Source organism: Oncorhynchus masou, chromosome 16 (genome assembly GCF_036934945.1).
Source record: "Oncorhynchus masou masou isolate Uvic2021 chromosome 16, UVic_Omas_1.1, whole genome shotgun sequence".
In the NCBI taxonomy this organism is placed as follows: domain Eukaryota; kingdom Metazoa; phylum Chordata; class Actinopteri; order Salmoniformes; family Salmonidae; genus Oncorhynchus; species Oncorhynchus masou.
In genome coordinates, this window is record NC_088227.1 from 4,610,273 (window position 1) to 4,624,684 (window position 14,412).

Below are 14,412 nucleotides of genomic sequence, written 5' to 3' on the forward strand. Positions count from 1 at the left end.
AAGGCTCTGGTCAAAAGTAGTACACTATGTAGGGGATAGGGTGCCATTTGGGACGCATAGACAAACTCCCACACCTGAGAGCTTTATATCACGCAATGGTCAGGAATGGGGATGCTTTAACCTGCTAGCCAATGAGCAGACTAGCCAATGAGCAGCATTGCAAATATCTACCCTTCTCCCACCAGCCAATGCTTAAACCCATCATTTGCTTTTAAACCCATAATGAACAGTGTGCAAGTGCACACCTCTGGACAAGGGTGCAGAATGGGGATGCACAACAAACGAGAGAGTGGGGAGCTCAATAGGGAAACTGTTGCCTGTGATATGTGCTATGGACTGTGCAACGATGGGTTGAATGAAGATCGAAGGGTGAGACACGCACACATACTAGGGTTCGGAAAGGTTGAGACTGTGAGGTTCTGTAAGGAGGAAAGACGCACACACGCACGCACAAATGCACACAAGCACGCACACACACAGTGGGGTTTCAGTAGTGCAGCAAGGACTCTTTCCGGTTTAGTGTTACAGGCCGCCTGGGCTGTGATCAGGAGTTACAGTATGTCTCGGTCTTAATCAGAGCCAGGTGAAACTTCTTCCTTCCTTTTCCCTCATTTCCTTGGTGACTTTACTGATCTGGCAGCAGTGGATAACTGCATTTCCACCATTTGTGTGTGTGCCTGCGCTGTGTGTGTGCCTGCGCTGTGTGTGCAAGTGATCCCACCAAAGTACTTTCAGTTGATTCCTGTCACATGATATCAAAATCAGTGAGAATGGAAGGATGGAGGAGCCCATGTTATGTGATCCCTCCTTGTATCTCAGAATAAAATGGCAAACAAGTACATACTACTGACAAAGCATTAATATCTGTACATCTTTACGCAGGGCAATGGTCTAATGACTGATTAGTAATAGTTCAGTCACACTTGAGCTCTGTCTTCTGATAACTGTATGTATCAAGAGCAGGAGTGCTGATTTAGGATCAGTTTTGCCTTTTAGATCACAATAAATAAGATCACATGGAGAGCAGGAAATACCTGATCCTAGATCAGCACTCCATACGGCTGTTCCACTACATTTCCATTACATTTTATAATCAGGAAAATGGAAAGTTGGGTTACATAGGCAGATACAAAGGCACACACAGACAGGGATACATGCAAGTGTGCGCATTGGAACGCCCACACACACAATGTCTGACTGAACACACACACACACACACACACAATGTCTGACTGAACACACACACACACACTCACTCACTCTGTCGGATGGTGTGGAAGGTCCACTGGTCATTCCTGAAGAAGGGGTGTCTCTTGATCTCCTCCACGCCATTCCTCCCCAGACGCACCTCCCTGTACATAGCCAATGGGACGGCGCGGTCAAAGAGTTGTCAGTCTCTCAAACGTGCAACTCAACCGCAACCTGAACACAATGCAAAGCACCACTTTCCTCCACACAGCTGGAGTGACTGCTAGCCACTGACCGAAGTCCACTGACTGACCAGGGTAGACTGCCTCATGACCACTGCAGCACTCAGTAGAACCAGAGTCTAACTGCAGCCAGTAGGAGTAGTGATACTGAGAGAAGATAGGTCCAGAAAGTTGCTGATATGGAGATGGATAAAGCCACACAGGAGCACAAGCAGGTAATGAGGCAATAGGGTAGTGAGGCAATTGGGCCAGACAAGTCAACAACATTACTGCCTCTCTCTTCCTCTCACCCTCCCTCCCTCTCTCCCTGCCACAGGGTGCAAGGCCGGAGGGGTGCGGCAGTTTGGGCTGCCACGTGTGGGACATTCCTCAGCCATGAGGAAGGGAGGGAGCAAGGGAAGAAGGGACGGGTGTGTTTCTGACCCACTAGAAAACACGAGAGACCATGGAAAAAAACACAGCTTGTCCCTCAGAGAAAGAGACAAAACAGGGAGATGGGGAGGGACTGGATTAAGTCATGGATGAATGAGAGGGCGAGAGTGAGTGAGTTGGTGAGTGAGTCAGTACACAACGTGTTGAGCGTGAATAAATGAGTGCATGAGACAGTGTGTAGGGAGTGTGTGTGAATGACAGTGGAGTAAGTGAGAGAAAAGAATCAACAGAGGGGAAGGGGAGTAGAAAGCAGCAGAAAGGGCCAGTTGTTGACGTGGCCCCCGGGGGGGCAGGGCTGCTAATGTCAACAGGAAGTGGGCTTCACCTGGGGGCTGACTGGTGGGACTGGCCTGGGTCATTACGCTTCAATGCTCTTAGTTGTTTGCGGAAATTGACCCACTATGCTGTCTACTTTCAGCTAATTTGTCACCAGGCAGGCGTGATGTCACTAGGCAGACCAAAATTTTTGTTCAGTATATAAAACACAGGAAAATCTAGCTTTTGTTTGCACTCTGCCTTTAAAGGGCAGTAACATGGCCTCCACGGGAAAGTGTGAAAAGTGAGGGGTCACACTTTGAAGGAGCCGAGGGATCACAGAGGTCATTGGCTTGTGTTTCGTAGGTCAGAGGTCACACATATACCTGTCAGACAGGAAGGCACAGATGAGGTCCTTGGCATCGTTGGACATCTGCACATCGTCTGGGAAGTTAAGGTTATTCTTGTGATCCATGATCTTCCCATACGTTCCTACTAGTGACTCGGCATAAAATGGGGTGTCACCTAAAAAGAGAGGTGAAATTTAAGAAACAATGATTGGGTTTTAATTTACGCTTTACAGGGGGAGGTTAAGCTGGTTTCTATACACACTAATAGCTTAGTATTGTGACTAACTGGGTTCAAACCTGTGTCTAGCCCACTGAGCTAAAGCCAAGTCTTGAGGTCTCTGGAAAGGTTACTTATCACCCAAGCGTGGTTAACCAAATCATGTTCGATATTGTATCTTATTAACGTCAATCCAAATCTAATTACAAAACTAAGCTTATTACATTTACATTTAAGTCATTTAGCAGACGCTCTTATCCAGAGCGACTTACAAATTGGATTTTTAAGGGATTTTTATTACATTTTTTTAAGCAAATGGTCTGCATGATTCAGACCCTCAACCCCTTTCTGATTCAGGATCAGTGAATGGGGGCAGAGAAAAACTCACTCACCCACCAGCATCTCAAAGATGAAGACCCCCACAGACCACCAGTCACACTCGCGGCCATAGTAGCCGTCGCCCCCCTGAGAATTGAGCACCTCGGGGGAGATGTAGTCCGGAGTCCCCACCGCCGTGTCACAGTGGACCATGCCCATCTGGAATCAGATAGACAGACGGACAAAGATGCAGGCGGGGAGGCAGACAGGCAGGTGGGGAGCCAGGTAGACAGACAGAGACCTAGTTAAAGTAGGTAACCTTAAGTGAAAGATATTGGGACAGTGTGCCTAACACTGATTAGATCCATAACCATTCTCTTGCCTACCTATAATAAATATCAGAGACTCGAACCATCTGCCTCCTGTGTCTGCATCTGGGTCTCACCCTGTGCCCTTATAACAATAGTTGAACTAAGCTCATGAGGCATTTATATGTTATATTCTTCAAGAATCAATGGGTATACAGTACCAGTCAAAAGTTTGGACACACCTACTCATTCAAGGGTTTTTCTTTATTTTTACTATTCTCTACATTGTAGAATAATAGTGAAGACATCAAAACTATGAAATAACACACATGGAATCATGTAGCAGGCAAAAAAGTGTTAAACAAATACAAATGTATTTTTGATTCTTCATAATAGCCACCCTGCCTTGATGACAACTTTGCATATTCTTGGCATTCTCTCAACCAGCTTCATGAGGAATGATTTTCCAACAGTCTTGAAGGTGTTTCCACATATGCTGAGCACTTGTTGGCTGCTTTTGAACTCATTCCAAACCATATCAATTGGGATGAGGTCGGGTGATTGTGGATGCCAGGTCATCTGATGAAGCACTCCATCCCTATCCTTGGTCAAATAGCCCTTACACAGCATGTTTTAGGTCATTCTCTTGTTGAAAAAACAAATGAGAGTCCCACTAAGCGTAAACCAGATGGGATGGCATATCACTGCAAAATGCTGTGTTAGCCATTCCGGTTAAGTGTGCCTTGAATTCTAAATAAATCACAGACAGTGTCACCAGCAAAGCACCCCCACACCATCACACCTCCTCCATGCTTCACGGTGGGAACCACACATGCAGAGATCATCCTATTCTGCTTTTCACAAAGACACGGCGTTTGGAACCAAAAATCTCAAATTTGGACTCATGGCCAAAGGACAGATTTCCACTGGTCTAATGTCCATTACCTGTGTTTCTTGGCCCAAGCAAGTCACTTCTTCTTATTGGTTTCCTTTAGTAGTGGTATCTTTGCAGCAATTCGACCATGACGGCCTGATTCAGTCTCCTCTGAACAGTTGATGTTGAGATGTGCCTGTTACTTGAACTCATTTATTTGGGCTGCAATCTGAGGATGGTAACTCTCAAATGAACTTATCCTCTGCAGCATAGGTAACTGTGGGTCTTCCTTTCCTGTGGTGAGAGCCAGTTTCATCATAGCACTTGATGGTTTGAAGAAACTTCCAAAGCTCTTGAAATGTTCCGTATTGACCTAACCTTCATGTCTTAAAGTAATGATGCACTGTAATTTCTCTTTGCTTATTTGAGCTGTTCTTGCCATAATATGGACTTGGTATTTTACCAAATAGGGCTATTTCTGTATACCACCGCTACCTTGTCACAACACAACTGATTTGCTCGAACGCATTAAGAAGGAAAAAAATTCCACAAATTAACTTTTATAAGGCACACCTGTTAATTGAAATACATTCCATGTGTCTACCTCATGAAGCTGGCTCCCCCCCAGCCGCAGACGCGTATGACCTCTGACGAGCCGGGCACCCCCGCCACAGGTGTGCTGACGAGCCACACCCGTGGCACGTCTTAGGCTCGTCACAACCCTTCGCCTCGTGCTCCCCAGATCCACAAAATCTGCATTTTCTTGTGCTGCACGAGGCGAAGATGTGGCCGTAGGCCATACAGCGCCTGCAAAATGGGGGCTGACGTGCATAAAACAACGTCCCCCTGTCAGCCCCTAGGGAGAACATAGCAGGAGGATGGAGGTAGCCACCATGTCCCTTTGGGTCCTCCCTGAGGAGGGACTGGAAGCCTCTCCTCCCATTCCAAAACCCAAGGGAGTCTTTGAGGTGCCTTGCTGAGGAGACGTTATCCATGTATCTCCCCAGAAAGGCCCTCACCTCTTCGTCCTTAACGTATGGGTTGTACATGTTGACAGTTACAACCCTAAAGTTGTTCCTCGCCAGGCTTGTTATTTCATAATGGCTCATCGGCCTCTCACCTCCCACTGCTCTTGCTCTTCTCAGGATATCATCATGTTTCTCCTCTGTACTTAGTGCCACGTCGTATGCTCCCTCCAACGAGTTGCCTTGGAAACAAAACACGTCCTTCACCGTCAGCTTTAGAATCCCCATTAATATTATCCTTCCAAAAGTTTCCCGTCCTAAAGGCTCCAACTCCTTTTCCTTCCAAGCAAACCGAATCGTGTTGGCCAGCCCAATCCCAGGGACCGACCGTGTTGATGTATTTTGCACCATCTCCGCAAGGAGAATGGCGCTCGTTCTCTTCTCTTCCAAAACAAGGAAAAAATAAAAACCAAAGTGACTGAGCCTATCTGGTGCAACAAACACAGAGACAGGAACAATCACCCACAAACACACAGTGAAACCCAGGCTACCTAAATATGGTTCCCAATCAGAGACAATGACTAACACCTGCCTCTGATTGAGAACCATATCAGGCCAGACATAGAAATAGAAATAGACAAACAAGACATCAACATAGAATGCCCACCCAGATCACACCCTGACCAACCAAAACATAGAAACATACAAATAAATTATGGTCAGGGTGTGACAGTTAGAATGTTGCAGTCAGACTGCTCATTAGTTTGAAAGGGGGGGAGGTCCCTCGAGGGCCAGCGGTTCTAGTGTTAAGCCTAGTCCTGAACTAAAAAGCACCTTTGGTGATTCTCCATTGAGCATGCTTTTTAGTCCAGGACTAGGCATAATCAGTGTCTGAGAAACTAGCCCAAACATTTTGTCCAACAGCTTTCTGCCACACTGCACCTGTGCTTATAAGACATGATTCAGTAACTAAATCTGATGCAATTTGTCTGGGGAAATTGACATTGCATTCAAAATCTGACTACAGGGTGTTCTCTCAAATGCAGATTTCAGCCAGACACAGTTCATTGCCAAGATATTTGCTGAATTTTAGCTCAAGAGACAAAAGCATAAAAAATTCTGGTCTAGGGCTTGAGTTTGCCATTTCAGAGAGAATGACCATAACAAGACAAATTTACGGGAGAGGACGGAGTCTCAGCAAACCCTTAAACCCTTAATGCCCAGTCTAGGCCGTAGACCGGTCCTGGGGACCCAAAGGGGTGCACATTTTTGTTTTTGCACTAGCACTAACACACCTGATTCAAATTCAAGTTTGATGATGACTTGATTTGTTGAGTCAAGTGTGTAAGTGCTCGGGCAAAAACAAACGTGTGCACCCGTTTTGCTCCCCAGGACCAGGATTGGGAAGCACTTCCCTAGCACTTCCCCAGTGCTTCTCAATCCTGGTCCTGGGGAGCCAAAAGGGGTGCACATTTTTGATTTATTCTCCAATCTCCAACACCAAAACTCACCGAGTCCATCTTCATGCAGGTGCCGAAGTCAGCCAGCTTGAGGTGGCCATTTTGGTCCAGCAGTATGTTGTCTGGTTTCACGTCACGGTGGATGAAACCCATAGAGTGTATGGTATCTAGAGCCAGCACCACCTCGGCAGTGTAGAATCGGGCCCACTTCTCTGGAATGTCATAGTTCATGGTCAAGGTGACCAGGTCTCCACCGGGCATATACTCCATAACCATGTAAAGGTGGCGGTCATCTTGGAAAGCACAGCACAGCTGAAAAACATGCGGATAGGATAGTAAACTCAGCAAAAAAGAAACGTCCTCTTACTGTCAACTGTGTTCATTTTCAGCAAACTTAATATGTGTAAATATTTGTATGAACATAAGATTCAACAACTGATACAAACTGAACAAGTTCCACAGACATGTGAATAACAGAAATGTAATAATGAACAAAGGAGGGGGGGTTCAAATCAAAAGTAACAGTCAGTATCTGGTGTGGCCACCAGCTGCATTAAGTACTGCAGTGCATCGCCTCCTCATGGAATGCACCAGATTTGCCAGTTCTTGTTGTCAGATGTTACCCCACTCTTCCACCAAGGCATCTGCAAGTTCCCGGACATCTCTGGGGGGAATGGCCCTAGCCCTCACCCTCCGATAAACGCGAATCCGACCATCATCCCTGGTGAGACAAAACCGTGACTCGTCAGTGAAGAGCACTTTTCTTTTGCCAGTCCTGTCTGGACCAGCGACAGTGGTTTGTGCCCATAGGCGACTTTGTTGCCGGTGATGTCTGGTGAGGACCTGCCTAACAACAGGCCTACAAGCCCTCAGTTCAGCCTCTTGCGGACAGTCTGAGCACTGATGGAGGGATTGTGCGTTCCTGGTGTAACTTGGGTAGTTGCTGTTGCCATCCTGTACCTGTCCCACAGGTGTGATGTTCGGATGTACCGATCCTGTGCAGGTGTTGTGACACGTGGTCTGCCACTTTGAGGGCGATCAGCTGTCTGTCCTGTCTCCCTGTAGCGCTGTCTTAGGCGTCTCACAGTACGGACATTGCAATTTATTGCCCTGGCCACATCTGCAGTCCTCATGCCTCATTGTAGCATCCCTAAGGCACCTTCACGCAGATGAGCAGGGCATCATTCTTTTGGTGTTTTCAGAGTCAGTAGAAAGGCCTCTTCAGTGTCCTAAGTTTTCATAACAGGTGCATGTTCATTAATTGTTTATGGTTCATTGAACAAGCATGGGAAACAATGTTTAAACCCTTTACACTGAAGATCTGTGAAGTTATTTGGATTTTTACGAATTATCTTTGGGTCCTGAGTTTATATCACAACAATGATTGATTCACATTAAGAGAAAGTGAGATGAGTGTGTGTGTGTGTGTGTGTCCTGTATAAAATAAATAGAAATACTGAGCAACATTTATTGGGATATTATATTACTTTTTACCATTGTTCAGAGAGAAAAAAGAGAGAAAAAAAAATACTAAAAAATAACTTTTAAATATTTTGTGCACCCTCTCCTTATGAGGATAACATCACTTAGCCTTTTTCTATAATGTTTTATTAGATTGAAGAAGACATGGGGAGGGATCTTAGACCATTACTCCATACAACATTTGTAAATATCCCTGATATCCTTCGATCTGCACTTTCGGACTGCCCTCTTAAAAAAAAAAAAAAAATTGTATTGGTTTTTAATGTGGATCTGTCCACAGACCAGTGCAAAATGTTGATTATAATCGAAGTAAGCATACGCCGAATAAAACACCTGGATTTCTGAGTAATCTTTCAAATGATTAGGACATGTAAAACAGCTTAAATCAGCATTCCAGCTGTGTATTTTACCTGCACACGTGCCAACACCGGTTATCGCCTCCTCCTATTATGTGCGGGTAAGGTACGCATCTTTTATAAATAGTTTTCACATACAAACCTTCTATGTCCAATCTCAGAATCAAATAAGTCTTAGCAAAAACAACATGGTTATTGTGGTGCAACATTTATTTTGGCGATTTTCAGTATTTATCAAAGTTGTGTGTGTCCATGTCAACAGGATGACATGTCGCCGTGCTCACTGTGTTGCCGTGCTCAGCCGTGCTCACCAGGGTCCTCTACCAGGCAAGTTTACCACTGTTGCAGTGGTTTTAAACCTCTTAATTGTTGCCGTAATATTGGTAAATGGTATATTTGTTTTTTCAGTAGATTTTTCTACCCATGGCCTGATTTATGAAAGTCAACAAACATTTGTCTCTTTTCATTTGTGATTTCTTTGCCTGGTGATGGATAACAGAATGACTTTACATGCTTGTTAAGTCATTCTTATACCCCAGTGCAACAGGAAGCCATGGAAGTAGGGCTGCACAAGTAATTGAATTCACATTGAAATCGCAATATTGACCCGTGTAATACCCATATCGCATGCAATATTTTGAAACGCCACTCAGCTGCGTGTAATGCCCGTTATTAAAGTTTACTCTGTTTATAGTCTCTCTTCTTCTCTCCTCTTGTGGCTGCTTCCAACACACACCAAGCCCCACCCCTGTCAACTAAGCAGTGCAGTTCCTCCTCCTCAGCTAGATTCACTGGAAGTTTTCATGCTGTAATGTTAGGTCAAATGCAGTAAACAGATTGTTACAAACAGGAACGTTGCCGATTTACACTTAGCTTCTTAATATACATAATTGTATTTCTATGATTCCAACAGTTCACCCAAGTGTGTTGATCTATATCTCAAGTCAAATCACAATCGCGATATTTGGTATGAAAATCACAATTTTATTTTTGGCTCATATCATGCAGCCCTACATGGAAGGCCACAATAGTTCCTTAACCCTTTATACTTGTGGAAAAAGGCCTATATGGATAGACAAATTGAAATGTTTATAACAGAAGAAATATAAAAACGCATATGCATGACTATGGTAGCAATTGAAAGAGAACACTTTGGAGATTATGGGGATAGCTCGGTATTTATATTATGTATCAAGGGTGCCAATCATTTTGGAGATGATTGTAGGTCTGTGTGTGAACTGTAGATGCGTGAAGGTGTGCACATGTTTGCCTATGTGTGCGTGTGTGTGTGACTCTGTCTCCCTTTCACCTGGATGACCCAGGGGCTGTTGGAGAAAGCCATGATGTCTCTCTCCTCCCAGAAGAAGGCAGAGTCCGAGCGCTTGATCATCTCAAACTTGCTCAGCTTTTTCATGGCGTACACCTTCTGAGACGCCTTGTGACGGACCTGGAGGGGCGAGTTACATGATGAGTTATGACACACACAAACACGTCACTCCATCAACCCTGTGTCAGCTATAGGACGATTTTAACCCACATTTCACCATCACTGTAAAGCCCTAGCTATTTTGCTGCTTTCTGAAGATCATCATTTATTTCATTCGATTCGTGATTTATTTATGTCTGACATATTGTCAACAAAACAGCATGACAGAATTATTTGTTTCTTTGGGAATATAAGTGATCTGTGCATTTTGAAGAACAGCATAAACACCTATTTCACTTTTGCATGTAAAAACAGAATCACCATTGCTGCACATGCTGCCACTGTTTTGATTTTCCAAAAGTGATTACAGCAAGCACTGTAATAGCCTTGCAATGCAATCCAAGCGCTGGGCGTCAGGTCAAATGCCCGGAGCTGCTGATGGCATCAGGTGACTGAACAGCTCGTTTTGAACAATATATTTTTGAAAACAGTGAAACACGAATTAACCCCACTTATGAACCTTTTAAACATAACCCTTGAATTATGTAATATATACACTACCATTAAAAAGTTTGCGGTCACTTGGAAATGTCCTTGTTTTTTTAAAGAAAAGCTATTTTTTTTGTCCATTAAAATATCATCAAATTGATCAGAAATACAGTGTAGACATTGTTAATGTTGTAAATGGCTATTGTAGCTGGAAACGGCTGATTTTTTAAAATGTAATATCTACATAGGCAACCATATCAGCAACCATCACGCCTGTGTTCCAATTGCACATTGTGTTAGCTAATCCAAGTTTATAATTTTAAAAGGCTAATTGATCATTAGAAAACCCTTTTGCAATTATGTTAGCACAGCTGAAAAGTGCTGTACTGATTAAAGAAGCAATACAACTGCCATTCTTTAGACTAGTTGAATATCTGGAGCATCAGCATTTATTGGTTCGATTACAGGCTCAAAATGGCCAGAAACAAATACTTTTCATCTGAAACTCGTCAGTCTATTCATGTTCTGAGAAATGAAGGCTATTCCATGTGAGAAATTGCCAAGAAACTGGAGATTCCGTACAATGCTGTGTACTACTCCCTTCACAGAACAGCGCAAACTGTCTCTAACCAGAATAGAAAGAGGAGTTGGAGGTTTGTCTAGTTTGAGAAACAGTAATATATTTTATCCATTTTTAATTCAGGCTATAAAAAAAGTAAAATGACAAATAAGTCAAAGGGAATGAATACTTTCTGAAGGCACTGCAATTGCTGGAATGACACAATGTCACTTTGACCGTGACAAAAAGTTGCAGATATTTAAGACCCTTGATAACATAACGTCCTGCAACCAACACGACAACACAGAAAACCACCATAATAAGAGACATACCCACAGAAGGACATGTGCGCACATCAGTGGTGGGCCGTCAGGGCCAGCAAGGCCTTCTCTGCTGGCCTAAACATCATCAGAATATCATTTTTTTTTAAATATATTTTCCCACAAATATGTATTAAATTATTCCCCAGAGTAAGAGTTACACTCTTCATTTCATAGCGTTCCTCTTGGTTGCACTGCTTCCAGCCCCAGGTTGAGATTTGGAGGGCTGGTCTTTATGTTAGATCTTTTATCCAATCATATTCAGCCATCATGTGTTGCCAGGGGTCTAAAATCTGCCCCCAGGCCTTCAGAATCAACAGTGCGGGCACTTGTAGCTTAAAGTGAATGGAAATGAAAATTTAGTGTCAACCAATCAGCTTTAGAGTTGGCTATTGTACGCCTGCTGGCTGGCCCCAGTGTTACACAGGAGCCAGCTTGCAGGCATAGTGCGTGCACGTCTTTTGATTTGGATTACCAATATTGAGAAGCAGGTCCTATATGGGCAGGTCTCAGAACTAGGAAACTGATAAACAAATTAATTTGCGTACTACTAAGCTGTTTTTTCAACCCACAATGGCGGAAGGAGAAGATATCGATTTGGTCGAGGATATAATTATAACGCCATTCTCAAGACAAACTTTTCAAGAAAAGTTAGACATTGTCAAGAGAGGTCGACGCCGACGCTACAAAGCCTGTCACAGGCGGGAAAGGGGTTCGTTCGCCACTTTCAAAGTTCCAACTATGAGCGCTATCAATGGCTCCCTCTCTCTGAGAAGCACTGCAAACTGTACTGCTGGGAATGCCTATTATTTGCAAGTGATCGATTTGGTGTTTGGAGCCACACTGGCTTTGCAAACCTGAGTTGTCTAACCAAGGCAGTAACGAGACACCAAAGTACGGCTGGGCACTTACAAGCAATGGTGCTTTTGAAAACTTTTGGGGACACCCGAGTGGATCTACAGCTCAACGAACAAGCGCGCAGGGCAACGAAGCTGCACAATGAAAAGGTATTGTACTCTTCCCCTGCAATTCTCTGAATAAAAATGTCAATTTCAAGGTGAGGCAATGCCTGGTTATACTGCGTTTCTGTCTAAATGTATAGTGTCTAGAGCCATGGCATCATAATGATGGTAATAAGAGGTGGATTAATTTGGGTGGGACTGTGTAGGACTTCACTGAAGGCCCAGGCCCCAGGCCCACGGCACGCCACTGGCGCACATGAATGTGGTGTACCACACACAGACCACCAAGCCCCCTCCTCTTCACACAACACTTCAAAACACAAACACAGAATGAATATCTCTCAGACATACACACACACACACACTCACCGGACCTGTCTCGATTACAAGGCACACAGAAGAAGCAAAACACACAGAGGAAAGCCAGATGCACACAGCTAGAGGTACATTATAGACAGGCAGAGGTAGACACACGCAAGCACTCACACAGAAGCAGAAATGTAAATGATTTTAATCTGTTTGTACGGTATTTTCGGAAAGTATTCAGACCCCTTGACATTTTCCACATTTTGTTACGTTACAGCCTTATTCTAAAATATATATAATTTTAAAAATCATCCTCAGCAATCTACATACAATACCCCATAATGACAAAGTGGAAACAGGTATTTAGAAATATTTGCAAATGTATTTAAAATAAGAAACAGAAATACCGTATTGACAGTGGTGTAAAGTACCTAAGTAAAAATACTTTAAAATACTACTTAAGTAGTTTTTGTTTACGTATATGTACTTTACAATTTATATTTTTTACTACTACATTCCTAAAGAAAATAAAGTATTTTTTCTCCATACATTTTCCTTGACAACCAAAAATAGTTACATTTTGACAGGAAAAGGGTCCAATTGACACACTTATTAAGAAAACATCCCTGGCCATCCCTACAACCTCTGATCTGGCGGACTCACTAAACACAAATGCTTCATTTGTAAATGATGTCTGAGTGTTGGAGAGTTCCCCTGGCTATCCCCTGGCTATCCAGCATTAAAAATAACAAGAAAATGGTGCAGTTTACTTGAGTCATTTTCTATTAAGGTATCTTTACTTTTACTCAAGTATGACAATTGAGTACTCTTTCCCCCACTGCTTATTTACATAAGTATTCAGACCCTTTGCTATGAGACTCGAAAATGACCTCAGGTGCATCCTGTTTCCATTGACCATCCTTGAGATGTTTCTACAACTTGATTGGAGTCCACCCCTGGTTAAATGCAATTGATTGGACATGATTTGGAAAGGCACACACCTGTCTATATAAAGGTCCCACAATTGACAGTGTATGTCAGAGCAAAAACCAAGTCATGAGGTTGAAGGAATTGTCTATAGAGCTCGGAGTGAGGATTGTGTCGATGCACAGATCTGGGGAAGGATACCAAAACATTTCTGCATCATAGAAGGTCCCCAATGAACACAGTGGCCTCCATCAATCTTTAATGGAAGAAGTTTGGAACCACCAAGACTCTTCCTCGAGCTGGCCGCCGAGCCACACTGAGCAATTGGAGGAGAAGTGCATTGGTCAGGGAGGTGACCAAGAACCTGATGGTCACTCTGACAGAGCTCCAGAGTTCCTCTGTGGAGATGGGAGAACCTTCCAGAAGAACAACCATCTCTGCAGCACTCCACCAATCAGGCCATTATGGTAGAGTGGCCAGATGGAAGCCTAAACAACACATATACCATGAGAAACAAGATTCTCTGGTCTGATGAAACAAAGATTGAACTATTTGGCCTGAATGCCAAGTGTCATATCTGGAGGAAACCTGGCATCATCCCTATGGTGAAGCATGGTGGTGGCAGCATCATGCTGTGGGGATGTTTTTCAGCGGCAGGTAATGGGAGACTAGTCAGGATCGAGGCCAAGATAAACAACACAAAGTACAGGTGAAATCCTGACCACTCTGGAGTAGGTTCTAAGACTGGGTCGAAGGTTCACCTTCCAACAGGACAACGACCCTAAGAACACAGCCAAGACATCGCAGGAGTGGCTTCGGGACAAATCTCTGAATGTCCTTCAGTGGCCCAGCCAGACCCTGCACTTGAACCTGATCGAACGTCTCTGGAGAGACCTGAAAATAGCTGTGCAGCAACGCTCCCCAGCCAACTTGACAGAGCTCGAGTGCATATGCAGCGAAGAATGCGAAAAACTCC

The 14,412-nt window shown here is 43.9% G+C and overlaps 1 protein-coding gene across 1 annotated transcript in view; it reads right to left on the reverse strand.

The window, feature by feature from the left end:
- LOC135557144 (rho-associated protein kinase 2-like) overlaps window positions 1-14,412 on the reverse strand; it is a 109,858-nt gene that overhangs the window by 48,699 nt on the left and 46,747 nt on the right. Inside the window, exons 4-8 of the mRNA XM_064990357.1 lie at window positions 9,757-9,894; window positions 6,661-6,921; window positions 3,077-3,221; window positions 2,504-2,642; window positions 1,261-1,352 (exon numbers count right to left, since the gene is read on the reverse strand). Of these exons, the coding sequence (XP_064846429.1) occupies window positions 1,261-1,352; window positions 2,504-2,642; window positions 3,077-3,221; window positions 6,661-6,921; window positions 9,757-9,894 (775 nt within the window). The remainder of the gene's footprint in view (window positions 1-1,260; window positions 1,353-2,503; window positions 2,643-3,076; window positions 3,222-6,660; window positions 6,922-9,756; window positions 9,895-14,412) is intronic.